Source organism: Pituophis catenifer, unplaced genomic scaffold (assembly GCF_029215685.1).
Source record: "Pituophis catenifer annectens isolate HBS135680 unplaced genomic scaffold, rPitCat1.0.hap2 SCAF_6, whole genome shotgun sequence".
Taxonomy (NCBI): Eukaryota; Metazoa; Chordata; class Lepidosauria; order Squamata; family Colubridae; genus Pituophis; species Pituophis catenifer.
The window spans coordinates 82,288,541-82,316,395 of record NW_027256886.1 but is presented as its reverse complement, the minus strand read 5'-3'; the positions used below and the strand labels follow the sequence as shown (position 1 = coordinate 82,316,395).

The window sequence follows — 27,855 nt, the reverse complement described above, 5'->3', positions numbered from 1 at the left end:
CAAAATTGCTCAGAGGCAGGGGAAGATTACTTTTTCTTGTTTTCCTTACCAAAAACGTTAGGTGCATCTTATACTCCAAAAAATACAGTATGTAACTGCATGTATGCATCATGCCTACACAGCATTCAAACGTAGGTGTGCGGTGGCTCACAAGGTTAGAATGCTGGATGCCGACAGGCAGGCTCACATTTGAGACCCATTGCTGCCAGAGGGTGGGGCGAGTTCCCATCACATGCTCCAGCTCAGTGGTGGGTTTCACATTATGTTACTACCGGTTCGCGGGCTCACACACGCACCTTCCGCATGTGCACCCGGCCTCAAAATCCTAAATAGGATGGCATAGAGCCGGGGTGGGGGGGGCCAGCCCACCCACGATTTCTGCTACCGGTTCAAATGAACCGGTCCGAACCGGCTGAATACCACTTCTGCTCCAGCTCCTGCCAACCCAGCAGTTCAAAATCGAGCAACTGCAAGTAGATTAATAGATACCACTTCAGTGGGCAACTTCATAGGGACATGAAAGGAGCCCCCAAGTGGGCATTCCCCAGGCAATGAAGAAATATCACCAGTAAATCCTTTCACCATGGATGCACCAAAGTGTTTCCGACACGGGGCGGCGGGGGGGGGGGGGAATCATTGAGACATTAATCTGATTTCCGAAAACATTTTGTTATTGATAATCGAAGGCATGTGAAGGTAAATTTAAATCTTGGTTAAGTAAGAAAGAAGAGGATACATTTTATGTGATTCTCTCCTGCTCTCTGCTGCCTTGTGAAGCTTTTCCAGAAAGAGGAGCCAGTGAGATGACTCTTTTTTTTTGAGCCCACAGGCAAAATCAATTTTGGCAAGACCTAATGGATCCTAGTGCTGCTCTGCAAAAGTATTTTGTAGCACTTTGAATTGGCCCTGGAAATGTATGGGTAACTAGCGTCATTAGAAATCTCAGTTGCTGTTATCTTGCAGTGGTAAGATTCCCCTGGTAGCAGCTATTGCATTCCAAAGCAATTGCAGCTTCTGGATCACCTTGCAAGATTGTGCCATATGGTGACCAACACATTATAAAACAGAAGCAGAATAAAAGAGTTGGAAGGGACCTTTGGAGGTCTTCCAGTCCAACCCCCTGCCCAGGCAGGAAACCCTACACCACCCCAGACCATCCAGTATCTTCTGAAAAACTTCCAGTGTTGGAGCATTCACAACTTCTGGAGGAAAGTTGTTCCACTGATTAATTGTTCTAACTGTCAGAAAATTTCTCCTTAGTTCTAAGTTGCTTCTCTCCTTGATTAGTTTCCACCCATTGCTTCTTGTCCTATCCTCAGGTGCTTTGGAGAATAGCTTGACTCCCTCTTCTCTGTGGCAGCCCCTGAGATATTGGAACACTGCTATCATGTCTCCCCTAGTCCTTCTCTTCATCAAACTAGACATACCCAGTTCCTGCAACCGTTCTTCATATGTTTTAGCTTCCGATTTCTTAATCATCTTTGTTGCTCTTCTCTGAACTCTTTCTAGAGTCTCCACATCTTTTTTACATCTTGGTGACCAAAACATGATGCAGTATTCCAAGCGTGGCCTTACCAAGGCATTATAAAATGGTATTAACACTTCATGTGATCTTGATTCTATCCCTCTGTTTATGCAGCCTAGAACTGTGTTGGCTTTTTTGCCACTACTGCTGCTGGTTACCATTGCCATGGCATCTGCTCCAGGTAAAGTCACAACTGGCTTACTTTCTCACTTTCTAAGACCTTCTACGAAGCCACCACCTGACTTTTAAACAGGAACTGTGAAGTCAAGAAGATTGCCAAGTCTTGAGCCAATTCCTTTGCCTATAGAACCACCCTGTTTTGAGTAACTACCACAATCAACATTGATCTTGGTAGATTTTAATGTGAATTTGTTTTCCCACAAGAATCTCCAATTCAATCTTTCCACAGCATTTGCAGTTTTGCCTGGGAAAGTGATAAAATTGGATATTGTCAGCAGAGTTCAATGCAAATAATGGTTGACCTCCATCAAGTGGCTTCTTATGGATGTTAAATAAAATAGGAGAAAGCACTGGATCAATTATGGAGTCAAGCACTGGAACAAGTCCAACGGAATTCATATAAAACACTGACCCTGACTTCCAATTCTTGAAGATAGTCCAGCAATATACCATACTAACAAAGACAACACTAGCAAGTTGGGTACATTTAGTCCTGGCAAAGATAATCCACCAATTATCTAATTAATACTGCTTCTGTCCCATGACCTTACCTAAATTCTGACTGGCAGGGATCCAGATTATCTGTTTCATCTTGGTTGTTCTGTAGCTGAATTGCCAAGAAAGAGAGATTGGAGATGGGTGCAAGTTGTAGAAAAATTGGCTGGACCAAGGGAGGTTTTTTTTAAAAGAGATGTTGCACCACTGTCTCCTCAATGCATGCAACCCCTTATCTCAGTCTTCCAGATTTAGCTGTTCAACACCCCCCCCCCCCATCTAGCTGTCCAAAGGATGCAAGAGGGACATGAATCCAGTCCACTGGTGGCAGGATTCCTATGAAACAGCATCCTATCCACTTCCTTGGGCTCTATAAGATCAAATGAATCCCAGGTAATAACACATGACCTTGTCTTGCTGATTACTGCAGACTCTGCCCAACTGATGTTGAAAGCAGAACAGACATGTCTGGCAAATTAATCTGGCATGCTTGCAGACACTTTGCCACACCCATTTTTTCTGAATGGGTGTGATTCTACCTCCTGAAGCCTACAGCTGGATATAATGAAAAGAATAGTTTCCTATAATTTTTTTAGAAAACTATAGGAAAGAAATAAAATATTTAATATTACATATAATTACGGCAGCTAGATTGGCACTAGATCAATATTGGAAAACGGATCAATTGCCAACAGATCAACTAATAATCCAAAAAATTTGCAATTGTGCTGAAATGGATAAATTAACATTTGAGTTAAAAGATAAGGTAGACTCAAAATACCACATGGCGTGGAATAGATGGTACAATTGGATAAACCAAAAGAAAGGAGAGTAAATGTAAAATTATGTAAGACAACAAAATTAACAAACAGGCACCTTCAACAAGATAAAGGATGTGATAAAGTGACAAAGTCACTTTCTATATTTTGTTTTTCGTGTTTTCATTTTTTCTTTTTTTTTCTTTTCTTCTTTTTCTTTTTTGTTTTGTTTTGTTTTCTTTTTCTATCTTTTGCTGTGAGTAAGTAATGCTGTTCGGATTAATATAAATGTATTCTGTATATACTGTATTTTATCTTTTTAAGTTTAATAAAGTTTGTTTTTAAAATTAAAAAAAATAAATAAATGCTTCCCATATGGGAATTGAAAGGTGTCTTCAGAAAGCTTAACAATGTGTATATTGACCAGACATGAATAGACAACTGAAATAATGCAAAACACAGTATAGGACAGTCTTGGCGAACCTTTTCAGCACCAAGTGCTGAAACGGGAGTGCGCACATGTGTGCAGGGGAGCGCCGGAAACCAGAAGAGCAGCTCCCCAGCACACACGCACAGAAGCGCTGGAAATCGGAAGAGCAGATCTGAGCTTCCAGTTTCCGGCATGTGCATGGATGCTGGTCACCTGGTCTTCTGGTTTCTGGCACGCATGCACACACAAAGATCAACTGGCCAGCACGCATGTGCGCTCTAGAACCTGGAAGAGCAACGGGCGACGACTGGCATGCCCGGAGAGATGGCTCTGCGTGTCACTTCCAGCACGCATGCCATAAGTTTGCCATAACAGGTATAGGATGTACAAGTCACGCAGAACAGTAGCAGAAGAAGATCCTAAATTCTTACAAGACACTAAGATGACCGTGGGAAAAGGCAGATTTCTTTACATGGCCGGGGAAGAAAATATGTCTTATGACTGTGGATTGTTTTTCTAATTTGGGGAAAATACATTCACCTCCTGAAAACAAAACTACAGAAGTCATAAGAAAAGCTAAAGAGTTATTACAATGGAATAGTTGATCCACCATTCTTCAGTCACAGTTTGCATCAGAAGAAGGTAGGGCCTTTCTGAAAAAATGGTGAACCTCAAAACAGTGAGAAAATGGAATTTCCCGTAAGATGTCCAAGCAGATATTGGAAAAAGTCAATAAAGATGGATCTGACCCATATCTTACCATCCTGAACTATTGGAGCAACCCTTAGCTTTTGGTTTGGGGTTCAAGGCTCAGGAATTGGTGGAAGAACATATTATACCAATAAAATATATTTATTATTATTACTGCCTGAAAGCCACAGCTGTGCACATGACAAAGAATAAAAAGAATACTTATTCTAGATTAAATAAAGAATGAAAAAGTTCAGAATACATTACTATCAGTATGCTGATGATAAGTAATTTTATATTGATAGTCTATGACAGGGGTGTCAAACTCGAGACCCGGGGGCTGGATCTGGCTCACGAAGTGTTTATATCTGGCTCGTGGGGCCGCCCTAAAATCAGCAAAGGAGTGGCCTGCGGTGCCTCTGCCAGCGAAAACAGAGCTCGGGAGGGCCGCATGTGGCCCTTCCAGGCTCCGTTTTTGGCCAGCGATGGCCTCCTGCTGCCTTCTGCCAGCTCCATTTTCACCGGCAGAGGGTGGCAGGAGGCCGTCATGGCTGAAAATGGAACTTGGGAGCCTGTTTTCACTGGCAAAGCGCTCGGGCCACCACAGACACCCCTGAAACAAGTTACGTCAAGATGGCCACGCCCACCTGGCCACACCCACTCTGGCCCCTGAGGTCAAACACAACCCTGATGCGGCCCTCAATGAACTCGAGTTTGACACCTCTGCTCTATGACATTGATCCCCAACCTTTGCAGCTTGGTGGCCTTGGCTGGGGGTGGGGAGAGGGGAATCGGGCCGTGCAAATGGTGGGCCGTCATGCATGCGCATGTGTGCAGCTTGACTCACATGAGCGGTGGGCCGGTGTGCACATATATGCACACACAGCTCGACTGCAAGTGGAGCTGTGCATGCATGCATGTGTGTGGCAGTCCACCATTTGCGGGAGTTGAGCTGTAGTGGCCCGCGGCCCGGTTGCTTATTCATTGTGGGTGACTAAATGAGCGCTTCCCTCAGCATAAGGCAGCCAAATTCTAGGGAGCGAGCTTATGGTGCTGAAAAAGTGATCAGAGAGTATTAGCGGGAATTTGCTAAAATAGTTTGGTGGGATAATCCCTAACACATTTTCGCTATAAATTAAGAGTTTGTTCTTGGCTAGCATGGGAGCCTGAGAAGGGAAAATGGTGAAATATAGGCCTTTTTGCTACTAGTGCCTTAAGAAACAAAAGTGAAAATAATGGAGAAGAGTTTCAACTCTGGCCTGAATTATCATGTATATATTTATGTTCCTGCCTGAAATATAGATAAAGGTTCCCCTCGCACATAATGTGCTAGTCGTTCCTGACTCTAGGGAGCGGTGCTCATCTCTGTTTCAAAGCCGAAGAGCCAGCGCTGTCCAAAGACGTCTCTGTGGTCATGTGGCCGGCATGACTAAACGCCAAAGGTGCACGGAACGCTGTTATCTTCCCACCAAAGGTGGTCCCTATTTTTCTACTTGTATTTTTTACGTGCTTTCAAACTGCTAGGTTGGCAGAAGCTGGGACAAGTAATGGGAGTTCACCCCGTTACCCGGCACTAGGGATTTGAACTGCTGAACTGCCGACCTTTCGATCGACAAGCTCAGCATCTTAGCCACTGAGCCACCGCATCCCGATATACATGAAATATACATAGCATATATTTACAAGCTATGTTACAGGGAGTGCCTGCTTGTAACACTCATTAATTTTTTTTATTTTTTTCAGTATGGTGATTTTTACAGTAGATGGGCTGATTTTCTATAAACAATACAGGTATTATTTTTGGCTGATAAATGTCAAAAATTGGGTAGATGAGCTATTTTCCTTTGAGGAATGCTCCAAGGTGGTGAATCCAGATGATTATAAATGAGATTTATACTCATTTAGAGTAATCTGACATAGAACTGAGTTGAAACTAAAAACTATATCTAAACTACATTTATATAACTATATCTATATTTGCTACATTTCATTTGAACAAATGTTCAACTCTAAAACACTCTCAGATTCCATTCCTTAAGAGAAGTAATAAAACTTCGTGTGGGAGAGTGGTAAGACATTACTGTAGTAAATTAATTTTTACTTTTTTTTAAGCCTTCTTATGGCTTCAGTTAGTCCTTCAAACTCAGCCTTTCTTGTGGGTCTTGAGTGCATGGGCTGCCTTCTCACAACTCACTGGAGCAATGAAGAATAATGAATTTCTTTAGGGAATACAGTAAATGCCAAGGGTTGGTGATATCATTCAAAAGGTAGATCATACATCTTACCATATAACCATTCATTACATTGTGTGAACCCTTCCCCTCCGCCATGGTGCTGCAGGAGGCCGTGGGGGCCAAAAATGGGCCGTATGCAGCCCCCCCACGGTCCATTTTTGGCAGGCAGAGGTACCGCCCGCTGGTCCTTTGATATTTCCAGGCCGGCCCCGAGGGCCAGATCTAAGCAGCCCATGGGCCGTATTCGGCCCACGGGCCTTGAGTTTGATACCCCTGATCTAGGATGTTTGTCAATGAGGTCAATAATGATACAGTCAAGAGCTGGATCCCTAGGGAAGAGCTTTGGTGGACTTCCCCTCTCCATGAAATATCTTCATTACACAATGAATACACTAATGTCTTCAGCGATAACATAATGCAGAATAACTTCCCAATGGAAAACCTCAAACATGTCAAAACATAAATGGTTTAAAAACAACAAAAATTGTCAAGAAGCAGTTTATTATCTTTTAAGTATCTTAATAAAGGTCATTTAATCGGAAAATGATGACAAAAGGCAGGTATATCTTAAAAAAAACCTCTCTACCTCAGAGATGTTTGAGTAGATACTGCACTTACTAACATAGATGACCATGCATCCATTTAGGAAATATGAGAATATATAACTCCTAACTAAAATCCAATACTATTTCTATCTATTTGAATACATGGTAGGAAAAAAAAAAAGGGGGGGGGAATCATACTATGTTTGCATAAATAATGTTCTTCACATACCTTTTAGTGCATTCTCTCTCTCCCTCCCTCTCTCCTTCCCTCTCTCTCCATCCACACTGTGTGTGTGTGTGTGTGTGTGTATGTGTGTGTGTGTGTGTGTCCGTGGTGGGTTGCTCCTGGTTCGGTCCGGTTCTATAGAACCGGTGGTAAAACCGGCGGGAGGCTCCACCTACCCACCACGATGTCATCATGGGTGATCTGTGCATGCGCAGAAGCGCACATGTGCGGTCCTGTTGTGAACCGGTACTAAAGATAAATAGAACCCATCCCTGGTGTGTGTGTGTGTGTGTGTGTGTGTGTGTGTGTGTGTGAGAGAGAGAGAGAGAGAGAGAGGGGGGGGGGGGAGGGAGAGAGAGAGAGAGAGAGATCCCAACATGTGAAAATCTCTATTCCTGTTCATATCTGATTGTCCTTAGTCAATACGAAACCATCTGGAGATACTGCCAGTGGATTTATGATGCCGATAGTTAGGCATAAAGCAAATGTGTTGCTTCTCGCTCAGAAAACCTTTTAAAAAAAACCTGGAGCAGTCATTCTATTCTCTAGCTAAATTGAGAGGCCATTTTGAGAATATATAAAAGTTTAAAATACGTTACTTAAATCCTAAATTATTAGCAGCCATTAAATACTACCTCATAGTTGTAATAAAAGAATGTATAGTACTAGCACATGCTTTGGCCAGAATTCATGTAAAGTGGTGTAAATTCCATTGAAAAGTTAGACGAATATCTTTGGGAGCATGTATCCCACTGGAGCCCTTTCCACTAATATTATATAGATCAAATTAGGCAGGGATCCAAGTATTCTACTATATGAAACAAAGCTAGTCGCTCTACAGAGTATCACTTTTTCCTTTATAATTCATGGACTTTTTTTCCCCCTAGGAAGTGTTTTAGGTCCATGGATTATCATATTTTGATGCATATTAAGACTTTGCTCTGTATAAATTATAACTTGAATAAGTTTCTGTGCTGACATCTGATTTAAGGTTGGTTTCATTTAGAGTTCATTATGGTATCAACAATAGTTAAACTATTCAAATATTTTAACACAACATTTCTTAGGAGATTCTTTTTTGTGGGTTCAGAACAGACCAAGGGCTATACTGTTAGTTTAAAACTGGAAATAAAGTTATTTATTTTATTAACTGAGGTGGCGCAGTGGTTAGAGTGCAGTACTGCAGGCTACTTCTGATGATTACCGGCTGCCAGCAGTTTGGCAGATCCAATTTCACCAGGCTCAAGGCTGACTCAGCCTTCCATCCTTCCGAGGTGGGTAAAATGAGGAGCCAGATTGTTGGCGGCAATTATGCTGACTCTGTAAACCGCTTAGAGAGGGCTGTAAAGCACTGTGAAGCGGTATATAAATCGAAGTGCTATTGCTATTGATTCCAATCTTGCCTACCCCTTCCCTACTCTTCCTTCCTTCCTACCTTCCTTCCTCCCTCCCCTCCCCTTTCTTCCTTTCCTTTTTTTCCCCTCCCTCCCTCCCTTTGTGTTTGGGTAACATGCTTATCAAGCAACTGGGAATAATGATAAAGCAAAAGTATAGCCTCTCATCAGTGGGCACATCACTTACCAGTCACTACAGGGTATGTCTGGGGTCCTGACACGTTGTTCCCCAGGTCTGGGTTAGCAGAGGTGGATAGACTTGACTTGACTTCATCAAGACCAGGGGTCAGAGCTGGGAGGGAATACTCATTACCCTAGGGAGAAGAGAAAAGACAGCTCTCTAACTGATGGATTAGAAGAAAGGGAAGAGCAGGCAGATGGAGGGGAGTAAAGGTTGGGAAGAGGCACAATGCCGTCCCCGCACAGATGGAAGCAAAGAAGAGATAAATAAAGCAAACGAAGAGCAAGATTTGGCCAGAGCTGCCAACTTCCTGATGAATATACAAGTTCTGTCCCTCAGGAAACAGATCCATCCCGGTTTATTTAGGGTGACTGCCTTTATTCCCAACAGGCAAGCCACCTTAGATAAAACTAGAGATTGGATTCGAAGACCGGCTTATATTTTGAAGAAAATGTGAAAATCATAATCCTTCTTACTCTCCACAGAAAGAAGCATTCTCCAATCCACTCTTGGGATCCTTTTTTGTTTTTTTTAAACCACCTCTCTTCTTTTCTCCCCAATCCTTGTGCATTGGGGTATGAAATTGGGGTGGGGGCAGGCCACATGGCTAACAGAAGGGTGGGAGGGGGAGAATTCATTGCATCTGAAAGGATGCCCTGTCCAAGAGGCACTGGTAATTGCCTTTTTATTGTGGTAGCCTCCAAACCAGATGCAGGCACCAGAGAGACATTTTTTTTTAAAAAAGCAGGAAAAAGTTGTTCTGATTAATATTACGTTAAATTAAAACTGATTTTCTTCTCTCTCCCTCTCTCTTTTTGCTTTGTGGTGGGTTTTTTTTCTCCCCCTGTCCGTATTTCTCATGCTAGTTCCTTATGAGCTACTTTTCTTCTGCTTCCACCCCCCTCTCTGGCCTAGTCGTTTCCAATTCCTTCTTGTATTGATTTTTCTGTAGAAATCAGTTTTGTAATTAGCTGCAAATTAGGCTTTCTGTTGGGGGTGAGGCTACCCCTGATTTATCACTGGAGTAATTCGCTGTGATTGGAGAGAAATTAAAATGAACTCAATTAGGCTTTGGATTTGTTTTATGGGCCCCATTCAGAGTTTCTGGAGGAAGAATGACTGGGCTGGTATTTAATAGTCTAATGAAAGTAAATAAAGGTTATTCATTGTAATAAACTCAGAGACTCCGGATAGCAGAAACCCAAAGCTGGCTTCAACTTTAGTAGTTGGTTTTACTGCTTGAGGTGGGATTTAAAAGCCTTTGATTTTTGTGTGTGTGAAGACAAATCACTTTGGAGATAAATTGCAAATCCAGGAGACAGGAAATGCAGGAGGGCCTTTTCAGAGCTTGGGTTTGATTTCAAGCAATGGGGAAAAACCTGGTTCCTTCTGGATGAGGCTTCCATGGCTTGGGCTGACCAGGAAAAAAAAGAAAAAGGAAGGGTAAAATGTATAATGCATAATAGTGTATTATGACTAATTTCTCCCTGGATTTCTTTCTGCTATTAGGGAGGGTACATGGTGCATCCACTTGGCATAGCACGAAATACACTTCAATAGAAAAATCAGATTATTTTTTCTTAATAAACTGCAGGGTTTGTTAAACTAATATACAGTAGTGGTCAAAATTGTGGAAACCTTTTTGGGAAAAGTGTCTTTTTCAGGTTTGATGCCTAATAACCCCACTTTTTTTGTGAGTTTCAAGATAATCCTATTCCACTGCTAGAATGGCCTGGGAATATCCCAGACCTTCACCCAATTGAAAATCTATGGAGCCGACTAAAGAAACTTGTTCATCAGAAGTGACCCAGCATTAAAACTCAGTTCATAGAAGCAATCATTCAATCTTGGTTTTACATTATAACAGCTGCAGAACTAAAAGACTTGGTTCACTCCATGGGAAGACGTTGTAAGGCTGTAATTTCTGCTAAAGGTTACCCAACTATTAACTGACATGGTGATCATTTTTGTATATCTCATTTTTTTTCTACGCGTTTTACCTTTCTTCTTTATATTGTAATTGCTATTCTAATAGCAAATCCTTCATAAAAGTTATTGCATTACATTCTTGATTAAATTATCTTTCCATTGATATATAATTTTATGGCACTACTCCAAAAAAAAAAAAAAGTGGTGTTATTAGCTAATTTTAGAAAATACTTTTCCCAAAAGGTTTCCACAATTTTGGCCACTACTGTATGCAGTTCAGCTTCAGCATCCTTTCTGTTCAAAGTTTAAACTTGGTTTCTTCTTTTATTGTAAGTTTTATTTCAAATAAATTAGACATATTGTTTACTGTTATATACAGGAACACTAGGAGTAGCAAGACTCATAGTAACTGTATAATATGCAGTTCTAAACTAATTTTTAAAATTTAAAAAAGGATAAATCATAGAATATAGGAAGTATTAAATATTAATGTATTAAATATTCATTTACTATAAGATTTTATACAAATACTCTTTGAATAGCACTACATAAATATATAAATATATAAATTTATATATATATATTTTCAAGGACCAATTTTCAAACTTTTCCTTCCCTTCCATATGTACACTGCCTAATCTCATGATTTTAGGAGGCTTACAGTATGTAAAGCTAAGCATATCAATAAAATAATGAATCTTACAAGAAGACACTTCTGACTTTGGGGCAAGTTGCTCCAGAGAGAGAGAAGACTATCACTCAGAAAGTTCTTATTTTTTAAAGTTCTATGCAACTGTGGAATTTACTGTATCTATTGTGGAATCTATATGGGGAAACCATATAATAAGAAGTACATTGTCTTGTAGGTGTAGCAATGTAATTTAACCCACTTAATCACATGCCTATGGTAGTGTCTCTTGTAAATAATTATTTGCAGTAAAACACAGAATACAAGGGCATATTTCTATGGATATATATATATATATATCAGATATATTTTCAAATTCTTAAATAATGACATGGATGCTGTGTCAATGTTAGTAGCTTATGAGAGTTGGTGTACTTGCCTACAACGGTTTAAATCTGTACATGTGTGCATTTGTATCTGTATATACTGTTATTTGTGTAGATCTGGATTGTAGTCAACTGTTGATGTGTTCTGCAAAAGTTTGTAAGGTTTAAAACTGGGCTGAGCCAAACATTTCTTCCACCTTTTTTCAATGATTTTTTTATTCAACTGGATAGAAAACAAGCTCCATTTAAAAGGCTTTTGGCTAGATAAGTGATAAAGTGCTAAGGAGCTCTGTGAGTCTTTCATTGTGCGATCCTCTCTCCAAGGATCTGCAGCCTCCCTGCCTAAATGAAGATACTGTGAAAGCCAGCCAGGAAGACTACAGAATGATGAGAAACTGAAAAAACTCTTATAGCAGCAACTGCTATAATCTATCTATCTATCTATCTATCTATCTATCTATCTATCTATCTATCTATCTATCTATCTATCTATGGCTGTGTGTGTGTGTGTGTGTGTGTGTGTGTGTGTGTGTGTTCCAGCATAACTCTGGAATGCCTCGAGCAATTTCAACCAACTAGGTACATTTACTCTCTGGAAACAAATACTGTGGGGATAAGACACACCTAATATTCCTTGGGGTGAATATAGCAACTGCACTGCCCAGCTGATCAGTCCCGGAGGCTTTCCGCAGCGGCCACTTGCCACCCACTGGGCCATTCTGGATGGCGGGAAGGACTGTTGCCGCCAGATGGGTGTCGGCCCAGGCGGTTTCTGCGGCAGCTGCCCAAGCGCAGCCCCAGTGCCACCAGATGCCGGATGGTGGTTACTGGTGGGTGTGAGCAGCCGAATGGATAGGGGGTGGGGCCCAAAGACTTATAATGATTTTGTGTATGATTTTACTTTATAATGTGTATATTGTACGTATACTTTTAAGAGCTATAAGGATTGGGATAAACAAATACCCAGGCAACTCCGAGTTATCAGCTAGTTGCAAATTAAAATATGCTGTATGCCATATAAAAGTGGGCAACCTTTTGCACAAGATTTGTACAGCAGACAGTGCATTTACATTACAAATTAGCTCTATGGGAATTTAATCACCATAGCCTCCACCCCAGTTCTTGGAATGGTAATTTCATTTTAAGATTTATTTTAAGAATTTGCCCCTTCAACTGTTGTTTCCCTGAAAGGCATGATTATTAAAATTTGTAAGAGAAGTGTATCAACAGTTATCCGTTGCAGTTGTAGGGTTCCCATCAAGTTTGTTTTTTCAAATGGGTCCCACCTGCTCAGATTTGATGTGCTCTGATGCCTGAAAGACATCAGGGTAAGAAGGCCGCTCAAAGACGCGATCTAATGCTTCCAGTTGCTGTTGTGTGAAAGTATCGGCACGAAGATGCTTCCGCAAACTATCCACACTGCTCTGGGAATCGCCATTGGGGACCGAGCTTTCTGTTACTTCTGTGAGACAGAGGAAGAGATAAGGGCATTAGTGTGGCTTTTATTTGTGAAAAACAGCATAGAATCTTAGGGCTGGAAGAGACCTTTGGACATCTTCTAGTCCAACCCCCTGTCCATAACAGGAGACTTATTCCATCATGGACAAATGGTAGTCCAATCTTTTCTTGAAAACCTCCAGTGATAGAGCACTCACAATTCCTGGAGGCAAACTGTTCTGTTGGTTAATCGTTCTCACTGTCAGGAAATATCTCCTTAGTTTCAAGTCAGATCTATCTTTCATGATCTTCCATCCATTGCTTCTTGTCCTGTTCTCTGGTGATTTGGAGAATAGGTTGCCCCCCCTCACCTCTATCTCTAGCTCCTCAACTACTGTACCACTTATTTTATAGCTATGTATTTGGTTTTTCTTGCCTAAGTGCAGGACCTTACTTTTCTCACCACTGCTTACTTGAAACCCTGACCCAATGCTCAAGTCTGTCAAGATCCTTCTGAATGTTGATTTTATTTTCCAAAGTATTAGCAGTTCTCACCAGTTTGGTGTCATTTGCAAATTTGATGGGTACCCCTTCAATCCCCTCATCTAGGTTATTTATAAAGATGTTGAAGAGCACTGGCCCCAAGACAAAACCTTCAGGTACCCCTCTTCATGCTTCTCTCCATGTAGATGTAGTTCCATTGAGAATTACACACTGAGCACAGTTGGTTAACCAAGTGCAAATCCATCTTGTGGTGGTATTTACTACCCCACATTGTTCTATCTTACTACATCCCATGACCTCTTTCAATCCCTGCCCATCTAGAAATTAGCTGACCCTTTCTGCCAACTCAGTCCTTATTTATTTATTTAGCTTATATGCCGCCCATCTCACTTTGAGGTGATTCTAGGTGACTTAAAATTGTTAAAGATTCTATCCTTTTCTTTCACAGAGAAAATATGCTAGCTTCAAAACCACATTTAACCCTCGGCGGAGATATTTAACTTAGAGTTTGTCCTCTACATCGATTGGTATATTTTGGCTACAAGGAATTATAACCTAGTGGTGAATGTTTGACAAGTTGCCAGGGTTAAAAAATAAATCTACTATAGGCAGCACAAGCAAGTAAATAAATAAATCTGGGGTGTAAAGAAACTTTTATGTGAATTGCAAACAATTTGTACATTTGAAAAGAAAGCATCTTGACATTTCTCACACCATTCCCATGCCATTGTTTTCATTACTCTTCGAAAGAAAAATATCTCAATTTTTCAACAGGAGCAGCTCTTATGCAACCGCTGAAAAACCATATCACCTAAGATAAGACATACTCAAAGTGATTAAAAAAAATACTGGACTTAACTCAATATGCGATCCTTCTTATATGCAAAAGAGTACATGTGCAACCTCATTAGGCAGACTGATCTGTGTATGTAACACCATAGTACCTTTTGTTATAGATTCCAAGTGTAAGATCTCTTGATACCATTTTAGCCACACAAAGCAAAACGTTTTGAGGGAGAAATTATTTAGCATACATCCTACCTAATTTGCACTATTCTTGCCTTGAACTAAAAGTATTGCAGTTTCTCACTTTTACTCCACTCCTCTGCTCACAATATGCCACCAGGTTTGAAATTCTGGGCTTGGACAGCCTGGAAATATGCCGCCTACGGTCTGACCTAAGTATAGTACACAAAATTATCTGCTACAACATCCTACCTGTCAATGACTTCTTCAGCTTCAACCACAATAATACACGGGCAAACAATAAATACAAACGCAAGGTAAACCGCTCTAAACTCGATTGTAGAAAATACGACTACAGCAACATAGTGGTCAATGCCTGGAATGCTCTACTTGACTCCATTGTTACATCCTCAAACCCCCATAGCTTCAACCTTAAACTGGCTACCATGGACCTCGCCCCATTCCTAAGAGGTCTGCAAAGGGGCCTGCATAAGCGCACCAGCGTGCCTACCGTCCCTGTCCCATTGTCTCATTTATTTGTACTCATTACCTATACTCATGCCCATGTTTATACTTATACCTGTTATCTCGTACATGTTTGACAAACTAAATAAATAAATTAAATAAATAAATTTAAAAAATATAGCACATCTGTAAAAGAGAAGAAAATTTCATATTCTCTTAATAGTGAATATAAAAATAAATTTAAAATCTTAAGTATCTACAGCAGGGCTGTCAAACTCCCAGTGTGCTGGCTGGAGGCATCACATGCTTGCCACACCCGGTTTAGCGAAAGGGGGGGGAAGTCCCAATGTCATGTGACACCGCCGTAACGATGTGAGTTTGACATCCCTGGTCTACAGCATATTCTTGCTATGCCCATTATGTAGATGTAATCCAGAGAGTTAAAAGTAAGTCCTGACTTCAACCTGAAAGGTAGAAGAAACTAATTGCATTATGCAGGCAATATCCATCTTCTATAAACAGCATGTGGTTTTTTCTACTGCAACCAAAGGAAATTCTCGGGATGCAGATCATATATCCCTCAACTTTACTACTCTGTTTTGATCTTCCTGGCTATATGTGGTTTTGCAGTATGATATAATCAATACTGCATTATATACTGTAAACTAATACAATAAGACCATGGACAATGTTATATATTGATTAGTACAAGTTGCCAACAAGCCTGCAGCCTCCTCCTTCTTTTCCTTCTCCAACACTCGTGCGGAAGGGGAAAGAGGGAGGGGAAGAAGCTGTTTGCTCTAATCACTGATTCAAAATGTTCAAAATCCAAGAGTTCTACTAAATCTAAATCTCAAGGATACAAATTTTAGTTCACCACCGTGTTTCCCTGAAAATAAGACCCTGTCTTATATTTTTTGAATCCCAAAATAAGCACTTGGTCTTATTTTTGGGGAGGTCTTATTATTTTGGGGCGCATGGAGCAAGGTGGTGCTCCTCTTGCCATCATAGCTGATTTCCAGCTCTGTGTTTAAATGTTTTCGGGGAGGGCTTATTTTCAGGGGGAGGCTTATTTTAGCGCATGCGCTCAAAAACCCGATTGGGCTTATTATCAGGGAATGTCTTATTTTCAGGGAAACAGGGTAGATGAATGAAACCTTTGTCCCAGAGACAAATCCTGCAAGAACCACTGAACAGTTTTTTCTGGCATTATTGCTGAGTCATGTATTGCTGTAGGATTTTTTTTTTCTTCTTAACTGTGCTCCAGATTGCTGTTTCGACATCCAGAGACTTCTGATTAGTTTTACAAGATGGAATAATAGGACCAGAGTGGAAACAGCTGACATCTACTCACAATTTCATTTTGGGGAACTTTTCCTATGTCTTCCTGTCCTACTATTCTTCCGCTCGGTGCTGCTACCTGATCCCTTGCTCTGAGCTGTTCCCTGCTTTCATTGAACAACAATGCAGTAACGTATATGCCCCATAATCTATTTTTCTGCTTTATTTCCATACAAGTGCCTTCATCAGGCGAACTGATAGCAGCAACTGCTACCATTCTTTGGTACAAAGATTAGTTGACCAATTGATGACTCTCTATTACCCCAAACAAGACTTTCATTGGATAAAAGGAAGTTTCCCTTTCACCACTGGTAGTAACAGTTCTGGATATCATATTCCTTCCTGAAGTTAGTAGCGGGATAATTCAGCATTAAGAATTTCTGATGGATTGCCTACACAAACTGCCAAAGTGCTTTAGCTGTCTGAAAAAATGTTCACGTGTCAATCAACAGGTCATGTGAAAGCTTTTCCCTACATAAAAGCATCTTATATTTAAAATTCAGCATGTTATTAAAGTCAATTAAAAAGTCAAACTAGCATTTTAGACTTTAACAGAGCTAACTTCAACAAATTTAAGAGAGAGATTAGGAAACATTCCATGGATGGAAATCCTAAAGGAAAAAAACAATTCAATAATGTTGGAAACTCTAAAAAATAAGATACCACAGAGAAAGAAAAAAAAGCACCTCAGATGAAACCAGCATGGTTGCTTAAAGAACCTTCTGTGAGAGAGAGAAAAAGTACAAGTATAAAACTTGAAAGAGAGACACATAACCAAAGCAGAGTACCAACGAATTGCCCAAATCTGAAATGACAGAGTCAGGAAAGTTTAAGGTTCAGAATGAAGTAAAACTTGCAACTACCATAAGCAGAACCATGAGAGACAGATCAGAAATGCAGGTCAAATTAGGCAAGACATTGATAAAGAGAATACTTATCTATTCTTACGAGACTGCCTTCTGCCACCGGTAGCCTCTCACCGGCCACTACGCTCCCACAGAGAGGGGCTCCTCAGGGTGCCGTCGGCCACGGTGTCGACTGGCGGCCCCCAGGGGGAGAGCCTTCTCTGTGGGGGCACCTGCCCTTTGGAACGAGCTCCCCCCGGAGATACGGAGGATCCCGGATTTACGCACTTTCCGCCGTGCCCTCAAGACTTTTTTATTCCAACAAGTGGGGCTGGCCTAACTCTTTTTAATTGTTTAATTTTAATTTTAATTTGTTTTTTTAAAAAACAGGGGTGTTTTAATTAGTATGGGCCAAATTTATTTAACATGTTTTTAAATTGTTTTTAAATTTTATATTGTATCTGCTTTATCTTTGGCTGTTCACCACCCTGCATCCTTTGGGAGTAGGGCGGTATGTAAATAAAAAATAAATAAATAAAATAATAAAATATTCTAGATGAGTTCAAATTGTCAGGACCAACTGAGTTACATGTCAGAGTTCTGAAGCAGTCGGTAGATATGATCTCAGAATCACTAAGCAAAATCTTTCACAGCTCTAAAGCACAGGGGAACTGCCAGAGCACTGGAAAAGATCTAATATGAGATCTAATAAGAGCCAAGGTGGCGCAGTGGTTAGAGTGCGGTACTGCTGGCTACTTTAGCTGACTGCTAGCTGCAGTTCAGCAGATCGAATCTCACCAGGCTCAAGGTTGACTCAGCCTTCCATCCTTCCAAGGTGGGTAAAATGAAGACCCAGATTGTTGAGAGGCAATAGGCTGACTCTGTAAACCGCTTAGAGAGGGCAGTAAAAGCACTATGAAGCAGTATATAAGTCTTATTGCTACTGCTAATGTGGTTCCAATCTACAAAAAAGTGAAAAAACTGGATCTAGGAACTACATACCAATCATATTGACTTTTTTTTTACCATATAGCATACATATAGCCCTACAATGCTTTTTACCATAGAGTAGTTCTGGCAGCCTAAGATCACTAGTTTACTTTACTTTACTTTAGTAAAGTAAAGTAGTACTTCACGCATGTCCGCTATCCATAGTACAGGGGGCAAACTAGCGGTGAAATCCAGCAGGTTCTGACAGGTTCTGGAGAACCGGCAGCGGAAATTTTGAGTAGTTCGGAGAACCAGCAAATACCACCTCTGGCTGGCCCCAGAGTGGGGAGGGAATGGAGATTTTGCAGTATCCTTCCCCTGCCACGCCCACCAAGCCATACCATGCCCCCCAAGTCACGCCCACAGAACCGGTAGTAAAAAAAAAATGGATTTCACCACTAGGGCACACTATTCTGGCTAGCAGCGTTCGGGGGATGTCGGGCCATTCAGGCTTTCTTCTGCAGACCTCACCTCACACCTGGGCAGGTCTGATGCTGACTCCCGCTTCTGCATGGAATGCTGCTAGCTTTCTCCACTGGAGTCATACCTGTTCATTTGCTTGCATTTTTACATGGTTTTGAACTGCTGGGTGGGCAAATTACAAGAGCTCACTCCACCATACCGCAACATGGGCTCGAACTGCCAGAGTGTTGGTCTCTGGCTGACAAACCCAGTGTCTTTAAGCCATTGCACCACCAAGCCCCCCCTCCCCCATCTTGACATCAATACCTAGGAAAGAAGATCAAGCAGCAGATTTGAGAGCATCTAGAAATGAACAAAGCAATTACCAGAAGCCAGCATGGGTTTGTTAAAAACTGACTATGTCATACAAACCATTAACTTTTGATAAAGTGATTACATTAGGTGATCAGGGAAACACTGGGATATCATATATTTAGGCTTCTTTAACGAATTTGGCAAAAGAGACACAGTCTGCGTCTTCGTAAGACAGAATAATGTGGGATAAACAGTGCCGCTACCAGATGGATTTACAGTTGGCTGACCAACTGCACTCAACCCGAAGTCTTTAATGGAACCTCAAAGTTCTGACATGGGCCCAGTGCTCTTCAACGTCTTCATACATTTTCTAGATGAGGGAATAGAAAGAAAGCTCATCAGATTTGCAGATGACATCAACTTGGGGGAAATTGCCAATAATTTGGAGGATGGACACAAGTTTCAGAGGGATCTTGACAGATCTGAGCATTGGGCCCTGTCCAGTAAGATGCAATAAGGGAAAAGTAAGGTCCTGCAACCTAAGCAAGAAAAATCAAATGCACAGGTATAGAATAAATTCTACCTGGCTCAACTGTGAGAGGAATCTAGCTGTCCTAGTGGACTATCACTTAAATATGAGCCAGCAGTGTGCTGTAGCAGTCAAAAAGGCTGATATAGATCTAGGCTATATCAACAGAGGGATAGCATCAAAATCCCGAGAATGATAGTACTGTTTTACACTACACTAGTGCGGCCACACTTGGAATACTGCATCCAGTTCTGGTCACCATGATACAAAAAAAAAAAAAAAAAAGATGCTTGAGATCCTAGAAAGACTGCAGAAAAAGCAACTAAGATGCTCAGGGATCTGCTGGATAAATCATATGAGGAACATTTAGAGGAACTAAATATATCTAACCTTACAAAGAGAAGAATTAAGGGTGACATGATAGTGGTCTTCCAGTATATGAAGGACTGCCAAAGACTGGTGGGGGTCAATTTAATCTCCAAAGCTCCTGAGAGTAGGACAAGAACCAATGGAAGAAAGTCATGAAAGAAAGTTCCAACCTGGAACTAAGGAGGAATTTCCTGACAGTGAGAATGATTAACCAGTGCAGCACAGGGGTGAAATGGCACCGGTTCGGACCGGTTAAGCCTAAGCGGTAGCGATGGCGGCAGGTAGTTCGGAGAACCGGTAGCGATGGCAGCATGAGGCTCCACCCACCTGCCCGGTCGTCATTACTTCCTGGTTTTAACCAAGAAATAACCTATTTTTTATCCTCTGTGCATGCGCAGAGGGTCCATGTGGTGCGTGCACTTCTGAACCGGAAGGGAAGGTAAGTAGATTTCACCCCTGGTGCTGCAGCTTCCCTCCTGGAGTTCCGGGTGCTCCATCGCTGGAGGTTTTCAGAAAAAGATTGGACTATCATTTGTCTGTAATGGAATGAGCTATGCATTGAGGGTGGGACTAGAAGACTTCCAAGGTTCCTCCCAGTCCTATGATTCTATGACTATATCACAGTGCCAGTCTTTTGGGAAGAGTGAAAACAGGTTCTGCCTTATCTTCCAATCCATCAAAATCTATGGCACTGGAGATAATAAAATAATGAACATTTAGCTTCTTACTTTTTTTTTTTGTTCTAAAACCTAAATGATCTTCATTTTAGGTACTGCAAACTGAACAATTAATTAATGAATGCACTCTGCCCAGTAGCTATCTTAGTATTTATAACAATGATATATCTGTGCATAAATATCCACGTATACACAGCGATTCAATCCGCAAGAGAAACCTGAGCTTTCTCAAGCCAGTGTAAGCTCCCTTTTCCTTCATTTATTCAGGTTCCTTAAGATCTTGACAAGACTGTCACTCTAAATTTGCAAGAGATTATGGTGCTTTCCCTGGGATGGAGAGAAGTGATATATGATATCTGCTCTCCTATTGATTGCCTGATCTTGTGGCAGAAGGCGGGCAAGATGAACTTGAAATGAACATCAAGTCTGAACTCTGTGTGTGCATAATACACTATTTAATCCCACATTTTTTCATCTGCTAGGGAATTCAATTGATCGATCATACCCCACTGATAGTTCTGCTCAAGGATTATGGGTGATATCTACACAAACTCAGGATCTCAGAGATGACACAGAGAAAGATGGCAAACCAATGAAAGAAGAAGCAGAAAAGCGTAAGTCTGCATCTGACATACTTGCACAGATTTACCTCTGGGTCAATATATACAGGACTGCAGTATAAATAAATCAAAAGAAGGGTCAAACATAAGACCACGAGACTAAGGTTTAAGTAGCAAATGTATTCAGATTCTGCATCAAGTAGCATTCTGTGATAGGATGCTACTGTTTTAATTCTGCAATAAAATTAACGGCAAGGACTAGTGCATGGATTTTCTGCTTAGCAACTGATGCATCCCTTCTCATTTCAAGGCTATAGCCACCATTCAGAAAGTGGCTTGAGTGTCAGGTCCCTTAGATCCCTATTGGGACGTTGCCATTATGATGGGGAGGGTGGGCCTGGATGCTCCTTTACAACCCCTTTCCTGTTTCTGGTCTTCCTGTCACTTTGATGTACCTGCTTGGCAGGTACCGGTTCTTTTACTACCGGTTCTGTGGGGGTGGCTTGGTGGGCATTGTGTGGCTTGGTGGATGCGGCTTGGTGAGCGTGGCAGGGGAAGGATATTGCAAAATCTCCATTCCCACCCCACTCCAGGGGAAGGATACTGCAAAATCCCAATTCTCTACCCACTTGTGAGGGAAGGATATTGCAAAATCTCCATTCCCACCCCACTCTGGAGCCAGCCAGAGGGAGTATTTGCCGGTTCTCCAAACTACTCAAAATTTCCGCTACCGGTTCTCCAGAACCTATCAGAAACTGCTAGATTTCACCCCTGCTGCTTGGGAAAGGGAGGGGGAGGCCAAGCCGAGACAACTCTTAAAGTAGACTATAGAATACCAGGTGACATTCGAGAAACTAAAAAAATTCTTTTCCGCCAAACCAGTATTAAAACATCCGGACTTGGAAGAGCCTTTCGTAATCCAAGCAGACACCAGTGATGTGGCAGTTGGGGCTGTCCTGCTCCAGGAAAACGAGCAGGGGCAATTGCAGCCCTGTGTGTACAGCTCAAAAAAATTAACGGACACAGAGCAGCGATGGGCTGTCTGGGAGAAGCAGGCTTATGCTGTCCATTGGGCTCTCCTTACTTGGTGCCATTTTCTGGAAGGAGAAAAATCACAAGAATCTGGAAGCCCTTAAAATCCCATGGAAATTATCCCCCAAACAAGTACGCTGGGCCAGGTCTTCCAGTGCTTCAACTTCACCCTTCGATACCTCCGATACTTTACTTGCTATCACCTTCTCTCAATAAAAGTTTCCTTTTGAAATGCTGCCTGTTTGCAGAGTTCTGCTTTCTTGAAGCGAGAGGAGTTGGCAAGTCCTTACATTGAGTTAATTTGTGGCAATCAGGAATAACTAATTTTGCCTCCTTCCCAAATCTTATTCAGGAAACATGGGGCTTTGCTGCTATCATTTAAGACATACATCCTAAAGGGTGTGAATAGGGCTAAAAGCCTCAGGGTGGGGTGACAGCAGTGCAGTGGTGGGTTGCTCCTGGTTCGGACCGGTTCACAAGAACCGGTAATAAAATCGGCAGGAGGCTCCGCCCACTGACTCAGATGTCATCATAGGTGAGCTGCGCATGCGCGATGCGAACCAGTAGTAAAGGTAAGTAGAACCCACCCCTGTAGCAGTGTCTTTATAGTTGTTAGATATCCAAAAGCAAAACAGGGAGTGGGGGCTAAATACTGTACATTTGTGTATTATTTCTATATAATAAATCATAGTATTGAGACACATATCTGTCAATAGAACCCATTTGATTGGGAAGGGGGCACTGCTTAAAAAGACAAAAGGCAAGATGCTAATATACAGTGATACACAACATATATAGTATTATTGACACTGTGAAAAGTCATTGTAAGTATAAAGAACAGTTCAGTGATATCAGTAGCTAAAAAATAGAGAAATTGAAAGAATGATATAGGGAGGAAAAATTCTGTGTCATTCTATTGGCAATGGCCATGGAGTGGCCACTATTTTTCTTTCTGTGACAGTGAGTGTTAGTCTGTGTAAGTAAATAAGATAAACTAAGAAAGAGAAAGGAGCTGATAAAAATACACGATAAATCAGTTCAGTTATTTAATAAGGCTCATGCAAGAGATTTTGAACAATAGGGTTTTGATTTGCAGATCTGTCTGTCTTCCCATGTAACTGGTATTCAAGTAGAAAGCAAGCAAATTCTATGACTCGGTGGAAAGAGCAAAGATTTGTCCATGCAAACCTGGACTACTAAATGACCTTTGCTAGTTCATGAAACCAAGATACCAACTAATCATGGTTGGTTGGCACCATGGATGATTTGGAAAGCACATTGAACTATAAAGTAGTTTATCTTAGCCTAACATGTAACAAGAACCAGCTAAAGTTTTCACTAAGGCAATCTGCCTAGAACCATGATGGTGAACCTATGGCACGTGTGCCACAGGTGGCACGCAGAAACCTCTCTGCGGGCACTCCAGCCTTCACCCCAGCCCAGCTCCACCACATATGTGTGAACTCCTCCTGCCAAACAGCTGGTCTTCGGGTCTCTGCTGCGGATGCACGGGAGACGGGGTGCATGCGTGGGGTGCTTGCATTGCATTTGGGGGGAGGGTGCGCGTGCACATACCCCCCCCGTGCCCCATTTTGGGCCTGGAAGGTCTACTGCACCAACCTGGAAGCCAAAACCGGGCACAAGGGCACCGAATGAGGCCGCCCTGGTCCCCGTTTTGGGCCTGGAAAGCCTCCTGCATCAACCTGGAAGCCAAAAATTGGTGGGAGGGGGCAGGGCACATGCGTGGGGGACACTTACATTACATTTTGGGGGTTCCGGCACGCACGTGTGCATTTGCGTGAGTGGGTGTGCGCTTTGGGCACTCGGCACCAAAAAGGTTAACTATCACTGACCTAGAATGAATCTTCTAAGTTGGCACCCACTTTTTCGGGGGTGGGTGGGTAATATAAGGGTGCCCTTTATTTCGGCGATCACATTTTCAAAGCATCTTCTATTTTTGAAATTGCCTCACTGATATTTTTTATTCTGACCTTCCAGTCTGCCACAGCCCCTGCCTTCTTCCTTTCGCCCTCTCCTCCTTGGATACGTTCCTGCGTGTGTCCCCAAGCAACGGGAGCTAGTCACCTTCTCTTCACAATATCTCCCTCAGGGAGCTTTCACATCACTGTCAGTTGTTGCTGTTTCAAACTCAATTGTTCTTGTTGGTACAGAGGCAAATGGAGTCATTAATTACCTTCCATCGGCTGGGCTGAGTTTAGAAAACAATCAATACGTTGTGCTTGTCATTCACAGTAGCTCCTCCAGCTTGCCTAGATACTGTAGGCTATTGTACCCCCTGCAGACCCAGCAACACCTTAGGCCAAGCAAGAGGCTAAACAATTCTAGCCATGCAAACTCCAGTCCGCTTGCAAATTGACCTCAGGAAAAAGAGATATTTTGTCCCCAATATCTCAGAAGCTTTCCCAAAAAGAATCTGTAAGAAACACCAGAGCATAATACTTGCCTTCTGAACAAAGCCCCTCTCAGACTATGCAAGTCAAATGACAGATAAGTGTCTTATCTTGGGCCATAAAAATGAGCTTCATCATGTTGGGGTCAGACAACATCCCACCTAAAATATATTTGGCTCAGTAAAAAAAGGGAAAGGGAAAGGTTCCCCTCACACATATGTGCTAGTCGTTCCCGACTCTAGGGGGCGGTGCTCATCTCCGTTTCAAAGCCGAAGAGCCAGCACTGTCCGAAGACGTCTCCGTGGTCATGTGGCTGGCATGACTAAACACCAAAGGCACACAGAACGCTGTTACCTTCCCACCAAAGGTGGTCCCTTTTTTTCTACTTGCATTTTTTACGTGCTTTTGAACTGCTAGGTTGGCAGAAGCTGGAATAAGTAACGGGAGCTCACCCCATTACGTGGCACTGGGGATTCAAACTGCTGAACTGCTGACTTTTTGACCGACAAGCTCAGCATCTTAGCCACTGAGCCACCTCATCCCTATTTGGTTCAGTACACAGTGTAAAGTCAGCTTGATTGTTTGTGGTATGTTACTTAAAGCCAGGCAGTATATATAAAAATTAATACAGAATCAAGATGGAAAAGAAAAAGTGATATGCTTAGTTAAATTAAACTACAGAAATTGCTGCTGAATATTGTGTGAGTTTGCTCAGATGTTTTCAATATATTTTAACAACAACAACAAAAAAAAAAAAGAACCCTACCATGTAAAATTAAGGTCTGATATTAATAAAAAAAATAGCAGATTGCGTGATCTTTGCACTAGAAAAGGTGTAAAAGTTGCAATTACAAAAGAGGATGAGCTCATTCAATGCAACCCTGATCCTGTTTTCGTCACCTTTAAGAAAAAATAATAATAATAAAGTGTGAAAAGATGATCCCTGTTATTCTTTTAAATTGACCTTATTTACCATTTGCTGTTTGGATTACTCCTAGGCAAGGGCATATTGTTAGTAATTTTTAATTGGAAAAAATATGTCCCATGATAAATTTATAACAATCCAGTAACAGTGAAGGTTAGCCCAGAAGGACTAGTGTGAGTTGTAAGGCTCTATGACTGAAGTCATTGTGTCAACCAGCCAATAGGGATGATAGAATTCCTATTCATTTTGAGGCACCCTCCCATATTTCTTTTTGAAATGCATTCTTTGCAATTATAAGAATAAATATTATAGTGAGAAAAATAACTAAATACGTAACAAATATGTCAGCAAGCGCATTAGCATCTCTGTATCAGATAATGGATTGATCAGGCAGGCCACAAAGTAATGTAAAGATTAGTGAGCAAATGTCTATAATTAGGCTGATATTAATGATAAGGTTACTTACATAAATTTAGTGTTACTTAGTCATTATAGCCTCTGACCCATAATTGATAAATATTATTAGTAGGATTGGGCTAATTATGGAGGGGTTTTGTATGGCTGCTTTTACGCTTCTTAGGTTTCATTTGGTATTATGTTACCTTGAAATCAGGTTATAATGAAGAATAGAAATGCAATTATTATTATTATACATTTATGTTTGCATCGAAACTGATACATATTTTGAAAACTGCTGTTTTCATAGAAATTTTACCTTAACTGATCATCTAATCCAGGGGTGTCAAACTCAATGCCTGCGGACTGGATCCAGCCTGAGGGATGCTTTAGATCTGGCCCGTGGAACCAACCCAGAAACAGCGAAGGACTGGCCTGCAGTGCCTCTGCCAGTGAAAACGGAGCCCTGGCCTCCCAAGCTCCGTTTTCACTGGCAGAGGCTTGCAAGAGGACGTTGCAGCCGAAAACGGGGCTTGGGAGCCCATTTTCGCTGGCAGAGTGCTCGGGCCACCACAGGCGCCTCTGACACGAGTAACGTTGAGCTGGCCATGCCCACCCTGGTCACACCCACCCTGGCCCCCTGAGGTCAAACACAACCCTGATGCGGCCCTCAATGAAATCGAGTTTGACATCCCTGATCTAATCCAGCAGGTTCTGACAGGTACTGGAGAACTGGTAGCGGAAATTTTGAGTAGTTTGAAGAATCGGCAAATACCACCTCTGGCTGGCCCCCGAGTGGGGTGGGAATTGAGATTTTGCAATGTCTTTCCCCCAAGAGTGGGAAGGGAATGGGTATTTTGCTGTATCGTTCCCCTGGAGTTGGGGGGGAGGAATGGAGATTTTGCAGTATCCTTCCCCTGCCACGCCCTCCAAGCCACACCACGCCCACCAAGCCACGCCCACAGAACCGGTAGTAAAAAAATTTGGATTTCACTACTGTTCTCCAGGATCTCCTGTTATGATTGTAGTGGTTTTATTTTTTCCAGTTTCCACCAATGCCAGTAGGCTTACAAGTATATGTTTCTATTCATGTGTTGGAATGAAATACTTCTATGTAATCACTGTGAGTCCAGCTTAAAACATTGTTTGCTATGCTTAAAATCTTAGCAAGTTCTTTGTTTAATTACAGTAAAAATTGTTGCTTTTCTATAATTGAAGACAGTTATGTAATTTGGTAATGAAATGCCTGCACAAAAACAACCAAGCTCAAAGAGCACCAAGAACTCCTCCCTCCAAAAAAAAAAAAAAAAGAAAAGAAAAAAGAAAAAAAGGTTAAATTGGGCAGAAAATTTCGATTTAAGTTTTTTCTGTCATAAAAAAACCTGTTTGAAACAATTATATTTGAAAGATAGATTTGGCTCAGAAATTTCATCAAATTTCATCAACTATTAAGTAATTATATTTTAAACCTTTGAGATTGTACAAAAGGAATAGTTTAACCAAAGAGCTGAATAGCAGTATATATACTGCTCAAAAAAATAAAGGGAACACAAGCAGAAGACATCCGAGATCTGAATGAATGAAATAGCCTTATTAAATACTTTGCTCTTTACATACAGTAGTTTATACACTGCTCAAACAACTAAAGGAAACACAAAACTACTGTATTCATTCAGATCTCGGATATCTTCTGCTTGTGTTCCCTTTATTTTTTTGAGCAGTGTACATTTAAAACACAGTAAGAAAAATAACTAAAAAATCACTAAGAAAATTTTAAAAATTGAATCAAAATATTTTAAAAATAACTATTATTTGACCCCAATGGCCTCCTCACCTCTGAAACTCAGTGAGTGTGATAGAAAAGGGTTTTACTAGGAAAAATTAGAATATTCTGTAATATTGCCCAATCAAAAGTTTCAGGAATATTAAATATGTTTCTTGTGACAATTTAGTTCAGCAAAAAAATCTCTTTAGGGTCTGTTTCCCCCCACCCCCTCTCTCATAAATTTGAAGAAACATTGGTGACCAATTTATAGTTCATTTGTAATTACTTGCTGGTTAGATATTATCATTGCAGTGAATCAGGTCCT

The 27,855-nt window shown here is 41.4% G+C and overlaps 1 protein-coding gene across 2 annotated transcripts in view; it reads right to left on the bottom strand.

The window, feature by feature from the left end:
* Positions 1-27,855, bottom strand: part of PAX2 (paired box 2) — a 158,353-nt gene that overhangs the window by 21,348 nt on the left and 109,150 nt on the right. For both annotated transcript variants that reach the window (XM_070944927.1, XM_070944926.1), the window contains exons 6-7: positions 12,888-13,063; positions 8,665-8,791 (exon numbers count right to left, since the gene is read on the bottom strand). In XM_070944927.1, coding sequence (XP_070801028.1) covers positions 8,665-8,791; positions 12,888-13,063 — 303 coding nt within the window. The remainder of the gene's footprint in view (positions 1-8,664; positions 8,792-12,887; positions 13,064-27,855) is intronic.